At 36.0% G+C, this 24,091-nt stretch overlaps 3 protein-coding genes across 3 annotated transcripts in view; all 3 read left to right on the top strand.

The window, feature by feature from the left end:
* Window positions 1–149: 149 nt before the first annotated feature.
* On the top strand, window positions 150–9,897 carry efcab7 (EF-hand calcium binding domain 7). The gene is made up of 13 exons (XM_043242114.1): window positions 150–419; window positions 1,975–2,186; window positions 2,280–2,366; window positions 2,466–2,661; window positions 4,108–4,229; window positions 6,226–6,361; window positions 6,450–6,559; window positions 7,121–7,281; window positions 7,400–7,533; window positions 7,893–8,041; window positions 8,199–8,408; window positions 9,276–9,383; window positions 9,597–9,897. Exons 1-13 carry the CDS (start codon window positions 311–313, stop codon window positions 9,675–9,677), a joined length of 1,815 nt encoding a protein of 604 aa, XP_043098049.1. The 5' UTR covers window positions 150–310; the 3' UTR covers window positions 9,678–9,897.
* A 1,084-nt stretch (window positions 9,898–10,981) lies between these two features.
* On the top strand, window positions 10,982–18,168 carry pgm1 (phosphoglucomutase 1). The gene is made up of 11 exons (XM_043242115.1): window positions 10,982–11,291; window positions 12,431–12,593; window positions 12,668–12,811; window positions 12,894–13,019; window positions 13,108–13,298; window positions 13,835–13,989; window positions 14,123–14,238; window positions 15,010–15,145; window positions 15,235–15,418; window positions 16,469–16,603; window positions 17,123–18,168. The coding sequence occupies exons 1-11, from the start codon at window positions 11,046–11,048 to the stop codon at window positions 17,210–17,212; spliced, it is 1,686 nt and encodes a 561-aa protein (XP_043098050.1). The 5' UTR covers window positions 10,982–11,045; the 3' UTR covers window positions 17,213–18,168.
* A 4,758-nt stretch (window positions 18,169–22,926) lies between these two features.
* Window positions 22,927–24,091, top strand: part of ror1 (receptor tyrosine kinase-like orphan receptor 1) — a 100,069-nt gene continuing 98,904 nt past the window's right edge. The window contains exon 1 of the mRNA XM_043242953.1: window positions 22,927–23,205. Coding sequence (XP_043098888.1) covers window positions 23,124–23,205 — 82 coding nt within the window. The 5' untranslated portion in view covers window positions 22,927–23,123. The remainder of the gene's footprint in view (window positions 23,206–24,091) is intronic.

Raw genomic sequence — 24,091 nt, 5'->3', positions numbered from 1 at the left:
GACAATCAAAGTATGAATTAAAATGTTGTGAGGGTAACGTTGCACTCGGCTGTCAAGATTATATCACACACAAACCTAATAAATAAGTATTGTATGAGGAGCACTGAAAGCGGTTGTTTCCCGATATCTCATTTTAACTGTGCACCGGGTTTGTTTACACACAGAAGCCATGGCAATCAGACTCGATGGAGAGCGACACTACCAACCATAAAATAGCCCACGGACTCGCCTCTCTAGCTCTCTGCTCTTGATATTTGCTCTTGATAAACATGCTTTGATATTTCGCTTGCATATTTCATGTCTTTTCATAATGCAGCGCTCAGAGGAAGAGAGGTTTTACGTGAAGTGCAGGGCTGCTTATCTGTCTGTGTTCAGATCCAGCTTGGTTAATATGACTTCAAAAGATCAGCTGTGCACCGGTGAGCAGAATTCAGTCCAACAACCTGCACGTTTTTCATAATTTATAGGCTGGTTATTATTGGTAATATCAATATATGGGCAGCACTGTATTCATAATTAGTTAACAACTAATGAAATGGTGAACAACTTATTCATAATTCATTAACGTTACTTAACGTTAGTTCATCATTCAGGAACAACACGTTGTAGATAATGCACATTCGGATAATGTTACGTTAGTATAATCAACATGCATACTTTAGTGACCAGGATGTACTGTATTTCTAAATATTTGTGTATATATGTGTTTTCATATATTAATATGTACTATTTAGCAAATTTAACAAAGTAGCGGTGTTGGGCATGTTACTTAAAAAAGTAATTAGGTATAGTTACTAGTTACTTTCAACAAATAGTAACTGAGTTACATTATAAAAATAATTAATTAGGCAAAGTATGTCAAATAACTTGGTTGTGTCTAATATAAATATGCTAAATTAATGAAAATTACACTAAAGGGTAGATTAATATATAATTTTTTATAATAATACTTTATTATTTTAATGTTTCTGTGTGCCAATGTAAGAGACACCTATCAAATTCAAGATATTATTGTAAATATTATCAAGTCTCTACGGACACCTTGGGAATAGATTTGCCATAGTATTTTTTTAGTAGCATTTAATATGATATTGTGCTAATTTAGCATTATAAGATGGTAGAGCTTTAGTAATTAGAATAACCACGAATGTATATTTGCATATTGAGTTACTATTAAAAAAGGGGGAAAAAAGAAAAATAAGTGTGATAAACAAACATAAACTAAAAGTGTGATACTACAAATTCTACTGCTAATAACAATATAGAATGTTATCACTGTTATCATGTTATGGCAGCAAACTTCCGAGAATATTATGCCAGAATGGCATAATAATCCTAATGTTCCTAATCAGCGGCATAGAAAATCGCAACTTTTCAATTTCTGCCAGGCTTAGTACATGATATAACTACAAAAGGGTCAAGTTTTAAATGGGAGAAATATCAATCATTTTTTTGAACGCAATGCTACTGGTCTAATTGGATTCAATGATCTATGCTAAGCTATGCTAAAGGTTGAATAGATTCCAAAACAGTAAAAGTCAACTCTGGAGGAATTGGACATTTTTGGAGTGTTCCTGTAATAGCTTAAGAATCCTAAAGGAACTCTGATTTTTACTGGAAAATGCAACAAAGAATTTCGTTTACATGTAGTGTGTCAATTCTGCTTTTTATGTAAGACTTTATCTTTCTTGGCGTGTGTGAGTCAAAGCATCGGTGACTCTTGTGCCTTCACACTACAGTTTATGGTACATCAAATATATTACACTGCGCATGTGTGATGAACTGGCTCTATAATAATACACAGTAACGCCATATTTTATTGTTAGTAACAGTGTAACTTGTTTGATTACAAGTTATTGGAAATATATATATATATAGTTATTAGTGCTATTTATATATATATAACACTGTTATTGCCATCACTGGTAGTTATGGTAGTGTATGACTGTCCATTTTTGCTGTTTTGTCTCTCAGTACTTCAGCAATCGGGAACAAATCCATCACAGAAAGCTTTAGACAAATATTGGCCCCCAGGAACCAAGAAGTTGAATTTTGATGACTTTTGTGAAATACTTAAGAAGGAAAAGCCAGCAGAACCAGACCAGCTTATGAGAATTTTCAAGAAATTTGATGTAAATTGTGATGGATATATCTCACACGAAGAGCTCAGCAGAATCCTTACTTCAGTAAGTGTTCAATTTGTTCCATTCTCTCTTTACAACAATGTTTGCCAACTTTTAGAATCTTTTCACATTTGCGTTATGATTGGTTTGTTTTAGTCAGGTGAAAAAATGTCACCTAAGGAAGTGGATGAAATCTTTTCCTTAGCGGATGTCAACAAAGATGGGAAATTAGACTATGCAGAGGTATGATCAAGCATTTGGTTAAAACTGGGTGTTTTGTAATTTAAATTGACAAATTATAGTATAAAATAGGTGAGTTGAATTAGCCAGCCTGCTGTTTAGTTCTGCAGGCTTCTTGAGTCTACAGCAGAGAAGTGTCAGACCGCAGCACTGAAGAAGCTTGAGGCCGATGCCAAACTGAAGAGGCAGAACTTTGGCAACCAGTTGGACAACTCTCCACAGAGCTCAGAGTCCCAACCTGAGCTTCCAGCTTCAGAGACACAGCCCAGAACAGAGCTAGAAACCACACAGAGGAAAGGTAAGATTCTCGGTCTGCACGCAATATTTATTGTGTAATACGTTAGTAATTTATATGCAAAATGGTTGCTTTTTCCTTCACTCTTTTTACTTCGGAGTGAGCAATTTAGTCGACATGAAATCAAAACTAACTAAAATTATTTTGTTAGCTCACATTGCTACTTTTGCGGTGAACAATTCATCGTGCAAAATGTTCCTCCCCTCTAAAATTCTCTGGCTTGGGCATGAGCGACATTCTTAACCATGTCATAAAACACCTACTTTGCTACATCCAATCAATTTTAAGTAGGAAAAAAAGCCACATTCCCTATGTTACTCATTCAATATTTCTCTCGGAAGAATGTCACAATGTGGAAGAAAAACTGATCGCAAAATTCTGGTTCACACAGACTTAGTTAGCTCAAAAATGAGTATGTTAAAAAGTACTTAAAGTTGAGTGTGAGTAAAGTTTACTCAAGGTCATTCAAGATGTAGATTTAACTTGCTCACCACCAGTGGATCATCTGCAATGAATGGGTGCCGTCAGAATTAGAGTTCAAAAAGCATCACAAAAATCCACATTTCAGTCCATCAGTTAAAGTCTTGTGAAGTGATAAGCTACACGTTTTTAATAAACAAATCCATCGTAAAGGTCACTCCTGAAAATTTATCCAGTCCCTGTTTTTCTATCACATCAAAATCCACCAGCTTGATTGCTTAGAACTATTTTGGACTGTTATTTGGGAAAGGTTTGCATATCCTTGCATATTTCTTAACTGATTTCGACAAATCAAGAAGAATCAAAAACTATGTATGGAGGATTTGTGTTTTAGCAGGAAGCGATGATTTGGAGTTGGAGAATTTGGTGGACACAGTTGTTTTTCCAGCAGTTTGGACTCTACTTTGACGGCGCTCATTCATTGTTGAGCATGTGATGTAATGCTAATTTTCTTACAAATATTTTCCATAACATATTTGAATATTAAATGGCTTTTAAAAGTTTTATTTTCCTTTCAAATAAACTAAGCTTAAATATGTGACAGAACAAGTCGGGTCTGGTTCAGTCAGCTTTGCTATATGGGACGGATTTCACATTTGGGTGTACAAAAAAAGCAAACAAACACACAATTCTGTTTCCATTCCTCGCACTGCAGTCTATTATATAGTAAGCAATGATCAAGCTATTGATCTCCTCTCATGTGTGATGAAAAATCATTTGGATTTGTGCCAAATTGTGAACTCAATAGAGGGTTTGTATAGGGAGGAGCCTTTAAAACCTTTTGATTAAGGCAGCCATTAGTAATTATTATGAGTAAGCGCAAGGCTAGTGATCATTTGCTTTTGCTTTCTGGTGTTCAACATCGTTTTAAAACGTGCAGTTTCTCTATCTACATTGTTAATTTTCTTTTTTTTGGATTTCTAAGTGATGCAGCTGTTGTAATGAAGATTCTATTTTTGCATATGACAGATAGTCGCTCATCATCCAGACCATCCTCGGCTCGTAGTCGTCGGTCATCTTTATCCACAGTCATCACCATGGGCGCTTGCAGCACTAAGAGTAGCAGGCTGGTGGAGCCCACATCTCTACAGGTACCAGCTGCATTGTGAGAGTGCTGGTTTCTTTTGGGATTTGCTTATAATCTAGAGAATAGAGCTTAAGGTTTGGAAAGATTACATGATCAAAATAGCATTAAAATATGTTTAAAATTAAACAGCTGCTTCACAACTAGGTAAACAAGTAGGTTTTTAATCAGGCAGTGCCTTAAAATGTACTATAACTGTTAGGGCTGCCCCGTAATATTTGTCAAAAATGTTATTAGTTGCTTAGTTGCAAAAAAAGATATTCACAGGAAAGTTATGCAGTCTGTGACGGGTAGACTATCAACAGCTTTTATATTGTGGTAACACGGTACATCTAGGACAGGTAAGTACCGGTACAGTCACTTGCTCTTAAAATACTCTGTAAATTTTGCTCATATAGATGAAAGTAATACATCTTTCGAATCTCTAAAGACTTTGTTTGTGTGCACTCAAAATAACAACGATACTGGCTTAGCTTTGCATTAGTATATTGTATTGCTAAATCAAAATGTTAAAATAAAAGTAACATGTCTTTAATTAAATATCATATTAAATTGCATTAAAAAATTATTCAAAAAATTTGACTGAGAAAGCACTCGTTAATCAGCAGAGACTAGATTGTAGCATTATAGGCTATACGTTGATCCATTCCTAAAAATTGAACAAAAAAAAATTGTATAAAACAAAGTAAAAATAAATATAAAATAAAATAAATAAAATAATTTAATTAATAAAATATAATTATTTAAAAATAAAATAAAGTAATAAAAAATTCTGGGTATTAATAAGCAATTATAAATGGTTATAGTCCCAAATATCAATCATAAGCTTCCTGTCTAGAAACTTCCATTTTGCCTACAACCTAAACAATCTAAACTCAAGTGCCTTAAGGGCAGCTATACATTTGCTGTGTTTTTGTAGTATCGAAGCCTTTTGGTAGCAAATTTTCACCTGGTCGATATGAGTGCAGCTCTGCTATTGATCTCCTTCCCTTTGTTTGCACTCTTTTTGACTTTAACCTCAGCTGGTTTGCTTTACCACAGAAAAATAATGACCAAACTCGTCAAAGCAAAGAGATTGGAAAAAACTAGATGCTCTTGGGTGAAGAAAGTTCTATCGCCTTAGTTCCAGCCTATTGTATTACCTGAGCCAGGAGCTTGATAATTGGGTGTAGGGATTGGAAAGGGTCAGGTTGTGTGTTTTTATGGTGGCTTGCGGTCTGAGCGCGAGACTTTAAATTACAGAGGTTTCTGGGAGGTGACAGGGCAGTGTATTAGTCCAGCCGAGTGACCCATCTCCTTGGGACACTACATCAGGGCCTTTTAAAGTAGACACTTGCCTCGGGCGCTTTTCTTCATTTTGATTCGGGGTGGACAAACCACCCAAGTGTTATGATTTGATCCTTAACACGTTTCACAACCCAGCATAAATTCTGGGGGGAAATTGCTTTTGTTGAAGAAGTGTCATTTCGGGAACATGTTTTTAGCACTCGGAAAAGAAGCATAAACCAATTCTAAACATTAAAAGGCCTCTGTGGCACCTGAGGACAAGGTTTATTTCCCAAAACTACTCTCTGATGGGTCAGAAAGGAGGCTGTTTGACTCAGATTTTTTGATTACTTGATGATTTAGAGTATATTTGCTGTAACATTTTAGCTGGACCTAAACAACAGCAGTTAAAAGAGCAAAAAGACTTACTTTAGACATGAATTTATAGCTTCCCTCGGGCCTTTTGGCTTTTAATTACATTATTAATACAAATAATATGAATTAAAAAGGACTGTATGAAATTGAGGCTCATTCACAGATTGTTTACATACGGAAATAAATATTTGACCATTTTGTTCCACCCCAGGTCTTTGATTGCCTTTGTTTTAGCACAGATGTTACGATAGCGCCACCCAGTGGTTGCATCTTCAACTTCCTCCAAAAACACGTGGAATTATATGATACTGCAGTTGTTTCATGTTTCTTCTGTGTTGTACCTTTAACACATATTTCACCAGGAGTGGCATCGGACTCTCATGAGAGGTTGTTTTTATCTGGAAGAAGATGGAACGATTGTTTCTCTTCAGTATCGCCTGGTTATACCGGAGACTACCAGCGTGTGTCTGGCCATACGACCCCTCAACCTTAGCCCTGGTAACTATATTGTATACGGTGTTAAAGACAGAAGTTACTAAAGGGACAGATATTTTAGTAGTGTTTTGACTGTGTTTGTATGCCACAGAGAAGCCTTCGCCGTGGATGTGTGTGGACACAGCTGTCTATGTGGTGACGGGGAATGAGACCAAAGAAGATTCAAATTTGGTTTGCTTCACTGATTTAAGGGATAAGGAGGTGGGTAAATGTGTCAGTTTCCTATCTAAACATATTATGGAAACATAATTCCTGCTTTTATGTAACATATGTTAACATATTACATTTTAAGCAATAATTCTTAGCCATTCTCTGACACAAGTACCTTTTCCACTTGATTATTAATAATTTTATTTTTTATGTATATTTACATTTTTAATAAAACATTCCACCTTGAGCTAAATTAATATATATATAAATATCTTAAAACAATGTGATAAATAAGAGAAGTTTACTTTACTGAATGACAGTATTCAAAAAGAAAATAATAGTACTGTGTCATGGTTGACTCTTGGGTACAACTACAACTTTTAAAAAATATGTTATGTCAGCTAACATGAAAATAAATAAATGTAGTAAATATAAAGACAGTAGGCTCTGCTATATGTTCAGAAAGAAATAGCTGTATTCACTATACTTATCTAGATCTATATGTATCTATATTAATATACAGTTTGCATCAGCTATTCATTGTTCATTATTTATTCAGTAATTCATTTTAATGCATTGCAAATCAATTTTTCCTGTGTGATTGATGAACAGAGATTTCTGTGGAGAGGAGAGCTCAGTGCCGGCTCATATCTGCTCTTGCCCTTCACCACTGGCTGCAGACTGATGAAGAGGATGAGGAAGACTTCCACTAAAGCTGCTCAGCTAGTCAACCGCACCCAGTCTGGAGAGCTGGAGCTAACCAAAGAGTTCAAGTTAGACAATTTGTATCTTAAAAAAATTAAACAACTTACACTCAGTGAAAATGTTTGATTGCTGAATTTTAGGTTATACTGAATTTATGCAAATGGGATGTAATGGTTTGTTCCACAGGGCGGCATTGTCTGACATCTTTGAAGTGATTGATTTGGACGGCAGCGGTCTGCTGAGTCTAGAGGAGTACAACTTCTTTGAACAGAGAACCAGTGGAGAGAAATGCGATGAGGACTCCTGGGCCATCTGCAAAGGTCCTTATACACACTGCAAATCAAACCGATACATAACAACGGCCTACATCACATTTGTTGAATAAAATCCAATACTTATACATTTTGGGATGCTAATTCCAAAAATAGTCTTTGTTTTTGCTCTAGCATGTCACACTTTCTTACAAAATATGATGTGCATTTCCTAGTATAAGTATTAATGTAAAGATGTCTCGTATTATGCTTTAATCACCCAAAAACTGCCACAAAGATTTCCTTCCTATCTTCCTCTTGCCAAGTTTTAACCATTTGCTCCATTCACAACCGGTTTTCACATGACATGACATGCATGTCCTAGTCGAATAATATGCATTTCTGTAACAATATTTGCTCTCCCACAGAGAACTTCGAAACAAAGAAAAATGAGTTAACCAGACAAGGTTTCCTGGAGCTCAACCTGATGGAAGCAAATGATCGTGAGGGAGATCCCAGGGATTTGTGGCTCACCCTGGAAGCCATGGGATACAACCACAGTTTGGAGATGGTGGAGGTACGAAGGTCTTTGAGATTTACTCATGTAATTCCAACTAATAAAACACTGATGATGTTTTGCAAGGGTTTCGGAAACATGTTCTTTATTTCTTGTAACTATCTTGTGGCCAGTGTAATCTGGTAATGTGTGTGAACATTTCTCTTTTTCCTTCCAGGCCTGTCCGTTTGTCATTGAAGTCTACTGTGAAGATGTCGAGGCAACTCTTCAGGCAGTTCATTTGGATTCTGGGATCAAGATGTTGAATTCAGCTGTACAGAGGTCCATCACGTCAAAAGCAGAAGCCAGATCTCTTAAAGGTCATGAGAATGTCTTGATTTATACATACAAAGGAGAAAGCAGGATTTCATCAGTCATTGCCAATAAGGTATGTTGATTATTGTTTTATGTCGCTTAGCATTTAAAAAAGGTTTAAAAAGCCAACTCTTTTAAAAATTGCCTCAGTAGGCCTCACTTGTGCACCTCTGATACTTAACATTCACTGAGAATAAAACAAAGTAACTGGAATGCTTTTTATAAAGGAACCCTGGCCATGAGTTGAATTTCAATGCCCCAGTCTGCCATTATATGGGCAAAGTCAGCTGAAAGACCATTCCATCTGGTAGAAGGGAGTTAGATCTACTAAGAGGACCTGAGAGTTTGCCATCGTTAGTGGAACTAATTATCTAGAAATATACATTTATTCAAGGTTGGCAAGAATGTTAAAATGTTTTTAAAGAAATCTCTGAAATAGGTCTGTCTATTTGATTAAAAAAGTAATATTGTGATTTTTTTTTTTTTTTACAATTATTAATCTTTATTTTTATTTTTAATTTTTTAATGATTCCTGGGATGGTAAAGCGGACGTTTCAGCATTTATTACTCCTGTATTCAGTGTCACATGATCCTTCAAAAATCATTCTAATACAATGAAGAAACTTTTCTTATTAATATCAAAGTGGAAAAAGCTGTGCTGATGAATCATTTTGTGACAACTGTGATATATTTTTTCAGTTTTCTTTGATTAATAAAAAGCTCAAAAGAACACCATTTTTGAAACATAAATATTATTTTATCAATTTAATGCATACTTTCTGCGTAAAAGTGTTTTTGCTTTTAAATACATTTTTTATTGATCCCAAATGTTTTGAATGTTAGTGTTCACGTTTCCTATGGCATTGTTGTTAATGAATGATTATAAAACATAATGTAATGTTTCTTTTCACCTGTTCTCTTGTAATATTCGATGGCGTAGTCCAATCAGAAGGTGACGGTGCACATCAACAGTGAACAAAGCAAGAACTGTGTGAGCAGCAGGGGCATGAGTGTGTTTGCTGTGGAGGTTCCAGCGAGGACTAAGATGGTAAGATACACCGTTTTCACTCACAAATAGAGACCGGTTTCTTCTGTAGATGCAGGATGAGCTACGTTTCATGCTGTATTTCCCCTTCTTAGTTAGAACAGAGCTAATTAAAGAACCCATCTAGAGCGAAGCTAGTTGCATACGATGACATATGACAATTTAGGTTTACACTTATGATTAATAGCTTTATGCTCTGTTGTGGTCTCTGTTCAGGTATGTCAGCACGTCATGGCTTTAAATGATCAACAGGAGTGGACTTACAACTGTGTTGAGACCATCATACCAAGTTTGTAATTGCCTCCGTAACAGAAGGAACTTATTATAAGACAACAAATAATGTAGCTCTTGTAAAATAAATATGTTTTGTTTAGCTACAATGACCATTGTAAAGATGTTTTATAAAAGCTTTCAAAAGGTATCATGTTTGTTTTGCTGTTTCTGTAAGCATTATTGTATGTTATTAGTTACATGCATGATATTGATGTTTTTTTTAAATAAAGCAATTGTTTTCATTTGTTATTGTAATTATTGTCAGTAAGATGTTTTGATTTATTTGTTAATCATTTAAATTATAACAATTATTTTGGAGTTCACACGATTATTTAATATATTTTCATGTTGACAGTTTGGAAGAACTTATTTTATTTTTGATGTTATTTATTTTTGCACATTCACTTGCATGTCATATCCGTAAAACAATTCCTATGTAACAATTTATGCAATATAAATACAATAATTTAGTTTTAAGCACTAGTCTGGCATTACACACGATCCAAATTCCAAAGTGTTATACACATAGATCTAAACTTTATTCGCCCTTGACCTTTAGTAGGTTTAAGCTTCTATTTATAACTTTCAGTCAATTATTTTGCCCTTTGACTTTCACTACTGTAACTGTAGAACAAGACACTAAAGGTCACATGACATGTGAGGAGTATTTAAACTACATTCATTTGCTCTCCATCTCTCTCACCAACAAAGTAAACTTCTCTTCAAACTTTGCATTCAATATGTAGCCTATGTATTATTTAGTTTTGTTAGAGATTTTTGCATAACAATCTTTTATTCAAAACGTGACACCCATTTGTTTCTTTTGCATTCGAAGCAGTTCCAGCTTGACTTTTAACCTGTATTTTTAAAGAAACCTGCAATATCATGCGAAAACTTGCATCATTGTAAACTTTGTTCTGCTTTGAATGAATTCTGGGTGAAACTTGATGCAATAGACAAACAAAACTCTGACCAAGAGTGCCATCTTTTTTTTTTTTGTACATGTACTTAGGCCACCTGAATTTTATATAAGACCATTAAGTGCTTATGTATACAGCTAAAAGCCTTAAATGTTCATATTTATACAAATATTGAGATTATATGGAGATATAATAATAATGAATCACTCGATCTGTAATCGCTATGATGTTGAAATATTGCTTAGCTTTTCATATGATGGAAGATAGATTCAGAGCATAACACATATTTCATTTGCTTGCTTTGTCTTTCTCTACACTGGTATTAGACCTTGTGCGTGGCTCTACTGTGTCTTTAAATGTGGGCGTGTCCGTTTAAGCGGTGAAAGGCCAATGTGTGAATAGAGGAGCTACGTGGTGAACGCACATCCCGCTGGGCACCCGGATAGTGACAGGCGCTGACCGCTGCTGCAACATGGTGAAAATTACAGCTATTAAGACGAAACCGTACACCGACCAAAAACCCGGAACCAGCGGTTTGAGAAAGAGGGTGACTGTATTCCAGCAGAACCAGCATTATGCGGAGAATTTCATCCAGAGTATCATTTCCACCATTGACCCTGCTCAGAGGCAGGAGAGCACCCTGGTAGTGGGAGGAGATGGACGCTTCTTCATGAAAGACGCTATTCAGCTGATCATCCAGATTTCTGCAGCTAATGGGGTTGGTATTGGGCGAGTTCGACGCGTAATTGTGTGCAAAAGTATCGCGCAGCGACAGTTATTTCCTTAAATAGGAAGGGGCGGCTCTGTCTAGTGGCGACACCTTCAAGTTCATCGCAAAAGTGGTTAATGTTACTTTAACTGCAACTGTTCATGCGCGTGCTTTCTAACTCTACTGAATAAACGTCAAGGTCACATTTTTGAATTTCCTTATGACAGCATTTCCAAATACACTGCTTACACACGTATAAACGTTACATAATAATTCTCGCTGGGGAATAATCTTGTCCACACTGCTATGTTCAATTAGTCAACGACTCGTTCATATAAGTCGGATCTTTTCAATGAATCGGTTTGATAACACACCTGTTAATCAAAACTCAGTGATAAGCAAGCATTATAACTTAATTAGTTTCATGCCGTGGGTAAATGAATGACGTAACAGCCGCGGCATGGCTTAAATTAATCGCGGAATCTTTTTTCCCCCGATTCTTTAAATCGAGCTGCTCAAATGAACCGATTCGCGGAAATGATTCGGATTCGATGCAAACGACCTCCGTGATCTTTCGAGCTGAACTGTTTTGAGACACCTTTGACATTTCGCGCATTGCTAAAAGCAGGAGCCTTCTTGACAACGGCTCATTATGTCGCGGAGCTCATTTCATGTAGAAAGTAACATCTTGAAGGGTCGTTTTGTTAGAGCGTGAGGATTTCTTTAAGAGGCAGTCTTGTACCGGCGAGCATGTTGTGGAGGAGGCGTGCCTGCAGTCACGTCCCTAGTCTATACAGCATCTATACGGCATCGGTGCTGCATTGAGTGAAATCTCTACAGAAGGCACCGTTTGCATCTCCTTTCTTCCGAACCTCTTTATAAAGATATGTTCTAGCCATGTCTGATCGTGCTAGTTGCCATGCAGTTGCAGTGTTATGTAACGGTCCATAATATATGTGTCCTATAAGTCACAAGGACACATCAATAGGGTTGATGTGACGTAAACATTGTTCTGGATGGCAAAGTCAAGGTTGTTTTCACTTATGGTTCAGGGTTTATGAAACAGTGTATTTAATAACATACTCCTCAAGATGATTTTTTTTCTTTTATCATGTTGATCATCACTTGTCTCATCCATGATGTCTTAGATTGGCGGTCTGGTCATTGGTCAGAATGGGATTATGTCAACACCTGCTGTTTCCTGTGTGATCCGAAAAATCAAAGCCGTCGGGGGGATCATCCTGACAGCCAGTCACAACCCTGGCGGCCCCAATGGAGACTTTGGCATCAAGTTCAACATATCTAGTGGAGGTTAGAGATGCATGCATACAATATTAAAGACTGTACTGAACTGGAATTCAAATAGTCTGCTTTGTCTTTCCAAGGTCCTGCACCAGAAGGCATCACAGACAAAATCTTTCAGATCAGCAAGAGCCTCCAGGAATATCACATCTGCCCTGAGCTCAAGGTGGACCTCTCAACCATTGGGAAGCAGACCTTTGAGGTTGACACGTTCAAGCCCTTTACTGGTATTTTTGAGTTTATTTGCGAATTACGTAAATGCCTTTTCCGGTTTATATTTGATCAGTTAAAGTCTTGTATCTTTTGCAGTTGAAATTGTGGACTCGGTGGAATCCTATGCAGAGATGCTGAGAGATATCTTTGATTTTGCTGCTCTGAAAGAATTGCTCTCAGGACCTAATCATATCAATGTACGGCTCGATGCAATGCATGGAGGTATGGATTTCATTCCTCTCACAACATCAAAAACGTGCGTAAGGCCTCTGAAAATGAAAGCTGCCTCTCTTTGTGTTCTTCACACTAGTTGTGGGTCCCTATGTGAAGAAGATTGTGTGTGAAGAGCTTGGCTCGCCTGCTAACTCTGCTGTTAACTGTGTCCCCTCTGAGGACTTTGGAGGACACCATCCCGACCCTAACTTAACGTATGCTGCTGATCTGGTCAACACTATGAAGGGAGGTGAATATGACTTCGGAGCAGCTTTTGATGGTGATGGCGTAAGTCTGTTAGTTTATATTTGAAGTTTATAACAAAATACGCTGCTGTTTAAAAGTTTGGGGTTACTTTTTATTATATATATATATATATATTTATATTATTAAATATATAATATTATTGTATATTTTTAAAGAATTCTCTTGATTTGATTTAAAGAATGAGAAAGCAAAAAAACAGTAATTTACAAAATATTTTTACAATTAATTTTTTTAAAAATATATATTAAAATGCTTTTTTTTCCTGTGATAGCAAAGCTAAGTATTCATTAGCCATCAGTCCTGTCTTCAGTGTCACATAATCCTTCAGATATGCTGATTTGGTGATCAAATTTTTTCAAGATTCTTTGAATATAAAGTTTAAAAGAACAGTATGTTTTGTAACATCATAAATGTCTTTACTGTAAGTTTTAATCAATGTGATGCGTTCCCGATGAACCAAAGTATTAAAAACCGCCCCAAACATTTCAACAGTAGTTGCGCTTTTAATTCTTCAGTTAAAATCAACCATATTTCCCATGTTTCTGTTCTCTTTACAGGATCGTAACATGGTTTTGGGTAAACATGGATTCTTTGTAAACCCCTCCGACTCTGTGGCAGTCATCGGTGCCAACATTACATCCATCCCTTATTTCCAGAAGACTGGTGTAAAGGGTCTGGCTCGCAGTATGCCCACCAGCGGGGCTTTGGACAAGTATGACCATCTAAGCTTGTGTATATTTTTTGATTTAGCTCAGTGTTTAACCATCTCAGTAGGTGTAGAAAGTGTGCACCACGCACCATCTCATAAACTGTAGAGCGACATATTGTTTGTTTTTGCCATACAGTGTAGCCAAAGCTTTAAAGATGCCGCTTTATGAGACTCCCACAGGCTGGAAATTCTTTGGAAACTTGATGGATGCTGGCAAGTTATCCCTCTGTGGTGAAGAAAGCTTTGGTACTGGTGAGTAGCTATGAAACCATTAGTGTTATTCAGTAGTAGGATATTTTAAAAGTGATATTGACCCGTTTAAAAGTTTTGTGAGATATTTAAATGACTGGGTAAATACTCCTAGTGACTAAAATGTTTAAAGATGCTGAGTATTTATATAAGGCAGTACACTGTTAAAAAAAAGGTGATACAGGCCATACAGAGAAAAAGGAATTAAAAAAAAACTTGATAGATATTTTTTTTTTATGATAATTAATAATTTTGACACAAAACCATACACAGTACAGTATTCCACAGTTAAAAAAAATAAAATAATGTGTTGTTAAACCATTTATAGTTTCTCACCATGAAAGGTAACATGGTTACATGTTTTTGTACTTTTTATCTGTTAAAAAAAATACAAACATTTTAAAAGTTTATATTAAAGGGATTGTACACCCAAAAATTTCCGTTGACTTTAATTCCTTACATCGTGTCATTCCAAGCCCCTAAGACCTTTGTTCACCTTCGTGACAGAAATTAATGTATTTTTTGATGAAAAGCAACCAAACTGATATGTTCAAGGCCCAGAAAGGTAGTAAGGATATTGTTAAAATAGTCAGTTGGACATCAATGGTTTAACAACAATTTTATGAAGCTATGAGAATACGTTTTGTGTGCAAATAAAGCAAAAATAATGTCTTTATTCAACAATTTTTTGCATTATGTTATCATAGCAGGTCAAACTCTTTAAATATGAAAGAAAGCTCGATTTCTCATGAAACAACCTGTCCTGTTTGCTAGGTTCTGATCACATCCGGGAGAAGGATGGTCTGTGGGCAGTTCTCGCGTGGCTGTCGATCCTGGCCACTCGCAAACAGAGCGTAGAGGATATCATGAAGGACCACTGGCAGAAGTTTGGAAGGAACTTCTTCACAAGGTAAAGCGACTTGTTAATCTCCGTAGCTTGACTGCCATCTGCTGGTGGACTTGTGGAAGTCACCAGACTTTGTTCCAAATGCGTTTCAGGTACGACTATGAAGAGGTGGACTCGGACGCTGCGAATAAGATGATTGATCACTTACAGACCACTATGTCTGATAAAGCCTTTGTAGGGCAGACGTTCTCCTCGGGGGATAAAACATATCAAGTGGAGAAAGCTGATAACTTTGAATACACAGACCCTGTCGATGGCAGTGTTTCTAAAGGACAGGTGAGTCAGGTGTACACAAAAGTATAATAATAGAATAGATTTTAAACATAAATGATTAATTATCGTATGGTCGGCCCACTGCACTATTGTTCATATCTATAATTAGAACCAGAATTATGTTTCTATAATATTTATTTATGATTTATTTACTAAAAAGAAAAAGATTTGACCAAAAATACATTGTAATATTATATTACCACTCATTTAAAGAGTGTGAAACTTCCTTTTATTGTGAAACTGAATGTTATTTTCAGCAGATGTTACTTCAAGACCATAAAACCAGTCATGAGTAGCAAGGATATATTTGTAGCAATTAGCCAAAAATACATTGTATGGGTCAAACTTATCGATTTTGCTTTTATTTCAGAAATCATTAGTGTATTAAGTAAAGGTCATGTTCCATGAAGGTATTTAGTAAATTTCCTTGAAATAACCGTAAATATATAAACATTTCTTTTTTTGATTTAGTAATATGCAGTGCTAAGAACTTTGTTTAAACAACTTTAAGATTTTGAATCCTATCAAACCATACATCAATGGAAAGGTTATATATTCAACTTTGAGATCACAATATCAATCACAATTTTTGTCTTCGGGAGTTACATATGCGATTTTTATTATTATCAACATTTTTTGTTTTTTTTTCATTTATCTGAAATAAAAATTTGAGGTTTAAAGTTTTTTTAACAGTCAGTCTTAATTTTAAACCATTATTTAGCAATCAGCTGTTTCTCATATAATAAAATATTTTATATATTTACATTCCTTTTATCTCTTTTTTTTATGACTGGTGGTTGAAATTACATTGATGCGTAGATATTCATTGATTTATAATATAATTTCTCGATTGAAACGACTGATGTTCTGCATTACCGTTATTGAAAGAATAGCCTCATCCTGACCTTTGTGTTTGAAATAACTCGTGAAATACCATCCAAACGAACAAACCATCTTGGAAATGTTTAATCCAAACATAGAAGTTTGTACGTGCTCTCCAAAACACAGTATGTTAGCCATCATCCAGCGTTTCCGGTCTTCATGCTTTTTTAGGGTTTGAGGATCATCTTCTCTGATGGCTCACGTATCATCTTCCGTCTCAGCGGGACAGGCAGTGCCGGGGCAACCATCAGACTTTACATTGACAGCTATGAAAAAGACCCTCAGAAAATTTATCAGGACCCACAGGTAAAGTGGTCAAAAGTTACTTTTTTTTATTTTATTATTTATTTATTTTTTTTACAAAATTTGTTTTCCCACCACATACACTTTTACAAAAATATTTTTTTTTTTTAATTATTTATTTATTTTTCTTAAGTCTATTGTAGCTGTAGCAGTAATCAATTTTGACATACTCATCCCTGCACATATGGTTAAAGATCCAGTTCGCTTGTATTTGCTCAAACTAGATCACAAGAGTATTAATCTGTCTTAAAGAATCAGCCTCAGACACGCTTAGAATTGAGCCGAGATGACGTTTTTAGTTGCAACAGTTCTTTTCATCTTTAGTTTTGAGGCTTGAGTTACTGTAGAAGAAAAGGATTGTAGATTTTACTACAAAACACTAAATTTGGACCGTCTGTTTTCATTTAGTCTGAATCAAAGTCCGTATTGTATGCCTCTGATTTTGTGGTTTCCTAATAGTATGCTTGTACACATTTCTATCCTCGTTAAGATTATTAACATTGTCTCAACTGTTTTGAACAGGTCATGCTGGCTCCTCTGGTGGACATTGCCTTGAGGATCTCTCAGCTTCAGGAAAAGACGGGCCGCGCCGCTCCAACTGTGATCACATAATTACTCTAGAGCCCATATTCACCTGATCCAGCCCAGACTAGCCCTCACTGGCAATGCCTTACTTTATCATTATTGTCATCGTATTGTTTGATACCCCAGTCATTATGTGTTCAATGTGTCTTCAAGAAGGTGTCACATTTCCAGTGTTCCACATGCACAATCAAAGATGTATATCCATTATAAATAGAGAGAGAGAGAGTATAAAATAAAGTAGAGTAAAAAAAAAATGTTCAAGTCGTGCTTCTTTTCATGCGCTTTGGTTTGTCATTGGGTCTAAAGCGCTTAACTTTTATGTCTGCTAGATCTATCATATATGGAATCTAAAAATGACAGCTATGTTTTATTCATATGCGCAGTTTGTCTTTCATTTGAGGCTGAAAGTAGTAACTATTACGCCGCAGTGTGTTATTAGTGGATAAAGAATCCTAAATGCAGGAAACCTGCATTAAATATATCCTGCTTTTAAATTAACACCACAAATAGCATGCGTGTCTTTCAATGGGAGTTGACACTTAAAAAAGGTCACACAAAAAAATTACACAGATTGCACAGATTGGATTTTCATAAAACTTTGCATACGTTATAAGACTTTATGTCAGAGTTTGTTTACAATGGTCTACCAAACACAATATATGTCACAAATATGTAAATTAAAATCTGCTGCTTCTTTTTTTTTAATTAAGGGGTAGTTCACCAAAAAAGTAAAAATTTTGTCATGTACTCACCCCAAGTTCTTCTGTTTGAGTGTCTTTATTTTGTAAGAAGATTTTTTTAAAGATTGATTTTAATCATACAGTTGTCGGCAGCCATTAACTTCCACAGTATGGGAAAAATGTTCTGGAAGTCATTGGCTAACGTCTGGTTTGGTTATTAACATTCTTCAAAGTGTCTTTCATTGTGATTAAATGTGATTATGAATAATTTGCAGGAAACGTTATGATAAAACGAATAAGACTTAAGAATCTGTCCTTTTTCTAGGTCACGAATCAAACAATCAGGTCTGTGACACTGAGCATGTTAAATCAGTTAAAATAATGGTCATATTTTCTTGCTTCCACTAAAGCATGTGATACCTTTTGAACATATATATATATATATGCTATACCTGGATATAAGATAATCCAAACAAATGTAAAAGGGAAATAAAAAAGTATTTTCATTAGTGGTCTCAAATAGACCCAGTGTATATATAGTGCCTTCATGAACTGATCTGTTGTCATCATAAACTCCCAGTCAGTCTATTTGGTTTGAAATTTCCTTCAATTTAGTTAATATGGGACTTGGAAACTCAGGTGCACATACCTGAGAACAGAAACCTCTTTATTTTGAAAAATATATAAGGCTATATTTAAAAAAAAGCAGCAGCCTATCTGAAACCGGCATAAACACATACCCATATGATCAACACATTTCCCGAGTCTTTGTCAGAAATGACTTCAGCTTTATTACAATCCATTAGTTAGCACTTGTCAGGACACCCACCAGACACCTGCTTTCAAAGAGTTTCCCGCTTGTGCGCTGGATGAATAAATAGGTGGGACATTTTTTCTGAACAGGTTTGCACATTGTAGAAGTTGGCTATGTTGACATAGCAAGATACAAAGAACGTCCTGCCTGGAAAGTAATGGTTTGCAGGTTTTATTTTCATTGGATGTCATTACATGAGGTAATGGCAGTAACAGTGTGTATTTAGCTGTCGGGTTATTATATTTTGACGTCCTCTTTTAATCTCTATGTTTCTTCCACAGCATCTTTATTTAATATAGAGGTTTAAAGAGATGTAAAGCCTTTAAAAATGTCGCTAACACAATGATTATAGATATATATTTATAAAGATGAGAAAACAAAAATGCAACCAATGCATATTCCTTTTACTCTATAATAATCTGCATCCCTTTCAGCATCTGCTTTTCTTTTATCTCTTACATTTTAAATTATATAAAATTAAAGACACTTTAAAGCATTGATGGCAGTTATCCCAGTACTTCACTTTTTAGTGTCACGTTATCATTCAGAAATGATCATTTCTTCATACACATATGAGGGGTGTGTGTGTGCATGTGTGTGTGTGTGTGTGTGTGTGTGTGTGTGTGTGTGTGTGTAACCTCATGTAGCAGTTTAGTTTTCATCTGAACTAGCACATTTCCGTTGCTTGTTTTCTAACACGTCGGTTAGAAAAAGCAAAACTGCAACTGGGAAGCTGCAGAGAAAGAATCTATTTGTTTTCTCAAGATGTCACAGTTCCCCATGCACAGTTTACTCAGCGAAAACAAACCTACATCAAGTTTTCATTCCAGCTATTTACTGGACGATGCGTGACAGATTAACCCAAGGAACCCCAAATATTATAAAATATTAGCTCACACCGTGTGGCGTGTTGGTCTTTTCTGCATTCTTCTCCCTTCTGTTATTAAGATCTCGCTATGCTGTGATATCAATTACCATAGGAATCTAATAACACAGAAGACCGACAGAGAGAGATGACCTCTTGACCTAACAACAACTGTGTATTGCTCCATATTGTTTATTTTATTGGGCCCAGGTTAAAGCCTTATGGAATGTGCTGAGATGCAATCGTTGTCAGCAGGTCATGTGGGTGAAGATCAGCATGCTTGAGTTTGAGCAATCGTTCCTAAAGCCAGGCAAAATAAATACAGCAAGAGGGTCATGCTGGCAATCTTTGCATCTTTCATTTTCCTTTTGGAACCCTCCACCTCTTCCTGAAACACACGTGCGCTCACACACACACACACACACACACACACACACACACACACACACACACACACACACACACACATGTTTGAATAACATCTACGCTGTCTAATTCTTGCTGACCCTACTTCCATATGATCAAACATGAGCCCTTGTACCAAATCCAACTGCTATCAGAGGCGAAAAGACCACCCACCTACTCAAAGACTTCAAATATGTCCTTTATGCGCTCCATCGATCTCATACTACATGAGTTTTGTGAATATCATCTTTCCTTGCTGCTCCTTTTGCCTTGTTAGTAGCACAAATGTAGATGAGGTCACAAGTTGTTATTATGTACATTGATTCTGGACTGTGATCAAGGAGTAGTTTCAATTTTGATCTGAAAGTAATCGATCTAATAGACCTCATTCACAGATCTTCACGAGGATGAGGTCACCGTCACAGCACATCTTGAACTCCAATCAAAAATGTCTCGCCAAGCACACATCATCGGTTACCAGAAATGATGTCACCAGCAATGCCCTTATTTGGATGCAACAAATGCATGTCAGCACATGCATCATCTCTTTATTATTAGAATTAAGATGCCTGAAATTTAAGAGTGTCCACAATAAGAAAAAAAAAGGAAAAAAAGAAGAGGTTTAACAAATTCTGAAAAAACCCCCCAAAAATTTGTATACATTTTTAAGAAAGGTTTAAAACAGATGTCTTTATAGGTCTACTAAAACTTTTTTTTTGCAATGCACAAAAAGGTTTTAAATTATGTATTTTTTTAAAAGGCTAAATATTAACAGTTATGATTTTATATAATATTATATCATATAATATTGTATTAACAGTTATGATTTTATATAATATAATATTATATAATATTGTATTATTTTGTTGTTTGTATTCTTCTAGAAACAGGTATACCAAAATTCTAAAAACTCCCAATTCATTTTAGAAATTAAAATTTTAATGATCAACTTTTTAGTATCACTTTCTTTTTACATTATCAGGACATTTGTATGACACTGATACTGTTGGCGCCTTAAAATAATTCATTTTCATTCAGAAATGAATGCTCCTCATCGTAGACTGTTTAATCCCCCTAGTATGAATTAAATGTATTCATTTATTTTATAAATGGATAACAGGACTAAAACATAGGTATCATGCAAAAAGTTCAGTTTTTTTGTACAGTAGAAAGAGAAGTAGTAGCTTCTCATTTGTAATTCAAGCGGTTTTATTCCCATTAGCTACAATCCCTATAACTCCAGAGATTACTCCATTTAAGGTTCAGAACAGAAGGTCCGTTCTGGATAGATCTGCTGTGTGTGGAGAACGGCCAAGGGGATGGACCTTCAAAGCGGCCCGCATAACCCTCAATCCCCCTGCTCATTACAATTAGATGAGTTTCGCTGTGCATGGTTGCAATTTTAATAATCTTATTTTACTTTGGGAAAATAAAACAGATAGACATCGGAAAGAAAAACAGCCCCATGTCACAAATATTTCAACTGCTTTGCTGCTCAGCAGATAATAGTTTCCAAATGTTTAATATTAGATGCAATCACACTGAAGAAAAGGTGCAGCTTTTCTTTGAAAACTGAGACGCTTGACTGTAGAGAGAGAGAGAGAATAAAATCTTAGCTTGGACAAATGATTCTTTTGCTTTGTGAATCTTCACAGCTTTTGCAATTTGCGTGCTCGCAATAATCTGTTTGATATCTTAATGTGAGTTTCCATTCCTTCATAATTCATTCCGCCAAAAAGCTCTCGTGAAAGCAGCGGGGACAGCCTTCCCTCCTCCATCTCCACCAATCAGCATCTCCTCCCAGCATGTGAGCTCATATTAGAGTCTGCAGGAGTGCGACTTTAGCTGGGCTTTGATCGCAGCCTGCCGTTTGTGTGTGTCAGAGAGCCCACGTCACCGGAGGAAATGAGGGATGAACTCTGGGTCTGGAGAGTCAGCTTCAAAAGAGGAATGTCATACTCTTCTTGTCCTCCACTGATATAACATAAATGAACAGAAACAGGTCACGATGGAAGACCTCTGCCTTGTAAAATTGCTACCATTCTCTGTCTGGTCTTCATAGCCCTGAAACAGCGGCCTGGATCTGGATATTAACTGACAGTCATGGACCTTCAAAAGGATAGGCATACTGTAAATGATCATGAGCAATATCGCATATTGTTTCTTTAAGGATCCCTTTCTACCTGACCTTTTAATACAATTTTTATTTTATTTTTAAATAGAAAAGGCTACATGAAAGGCTGTGTGAATGCAATTCATTTATATCATTAATACATCGTTACTTGCTTTAATCATTTATTTAAACTATTGATATGAAACACAAGTTTTCCTGTTAATATTTATTTATTATTCATTAATTGATTCCAATTTACTTTCATTACAAATGTATATCCCTTTATCTATTTACAACATTATAGAATATACTGCATTACACACACACCTATTATTATTATTATTATTATTATTATTAATAGAATACCCTGAGTGTAGCCTAGTTTATTGAATTGTAATTTTTTAAGTGGTTATATTTTGTGCCCTTATTAATTCATTAATAGGTATTGTTTTAAAATACAATAGTTGTGATTTTGGCAGGCTACCAATGTGACAAAGAATTAACATTACGCGGGAAAGAATTAATATTACACGAGAAATAGTTTCCAAATATTGTGATTCATTCTCTTTTGCGCTTTCTATTAACGCCGTTCTTCAGCGCTTATAACAAAAATGCGCTTGCTAACTTAGTACTTAACCGAATGGCATTTATTTGAGGTTATATTTATATTATTAAGTAACTTTTTATTAAGCTTCCAGCTACAAAGAGAAAAAAAAAGTTATTGTTCAATTAAACGTTAAGAAAGCTCGTGTCCAGCCGTGTCCACACGTTCAAACCCGAGATTTTCCCCCCTGAATACGGCAGGGGGCGCCAGACACACCGCTAAGCAGCACATGTCCCCAGACTTTGTGAGAAGTTCTTGAGAGGGCTGAAGTAAGTCCAATTCCAAACAGGAGCGAGAGAAGCAGGGAGCAGAGCAGAGGACCATCCGACTACAGCACTGCACCTCTGCGGACATCCGAAGTTTTGTAAAGTCCAGAAGAGCTCCGCATTCCCCGGCTATAACACAGACCTGTGAGAAGAGCTTGCGGTGGATGTAAGAGCGCTCAGAGGCAGAAGAAATGAGCAGAGGAACAGCGAAAGAACCGCACGGATGCCAGCGACACTTCACACTGATCACCGTGTTGCTCGTAGTCAACTGCGGTAGGCTATTAAACCCGTTTACACTGCTTTGTTTATAATTGCACAATTGTTTTTTATTTGAAATAAACCGAGCCTCATCTGTCGAGTTCACAGAAATCTCTGAGCAGTCGAAAAAAAAAATATGTAAGTTGTTATTATTAGATACAAAGAGAAAGCGTGCCGCGAAATGTCACTTAAATGCGCAATAGTCAATAATTAAATTACATTTTAGTGATTTGTATGCGTGCTGTAATGTGTACACTTTTACGTAAAGTGACATTTTATTCAAATATGTCATACTTGAGGTTTACAACAACTAGTTAGAATTGTCATTTCACTTAGTAGCGGTCCTCCGTTTTTGTTTACCTATTGGCTCATGTTGCCATAGGGCTATCTAAACAGTTTTTGTATCACCGGCATGACAATAGAGCTCCTAAAGTGCACTGATTGAGAGAGCAACGGTCTTAAGCTCTCAGCTGGAGTCTCTTTGTACGGTCTGAGCTGCTTCATTTGCCTTAGAATAGCACTTTGACATAAGATAGCATCCAATTATACCGAGCAAAGGGCTTAAAAAGGTGCATTAACTTCTATGAGCTTTTCATTATTTACCAGTTTACAAGGAGGAGACATGAGTGTAAATACCGAAGACGACTTGAATGTAGCTGTGCACATTTGGGCAGCTCTTTAATTTATAGTGTTTGTGTTACATGAGTGGATGTTAGCCTGCTATTATTGATTAATGCAACAGTCAAAACGTTAAGAGCACGTTTAGTTTGTAATTATCAGTGCACCCCTAAATACACTGCAACGTGGACGCTATAAAATAGGCTATTAATAATAATAAATAGCTTTTAGTATCTATGAGCATATAATTAGATATATACATTAACACACACACACACACACA

Source organism: Puntigrus tetrazona, chromosome 6 (assembly GCF_018831695.1).
Source record: "Puntigrus tetrazona isolate hp1 chromosome 6, ASM1883169v1, whole genome shotgun sequence".
NCBI lineage: Eukaryota > Metazoa > Chordata > Actinopteri > Cypriniformes > Cyprinidae > Puntigrus > Puntigrus tetrazona.
Note: the sequence above shows the minus strand (reverse complement) of the source record. Positions and strands in the feature narration are given on the sequence as shown.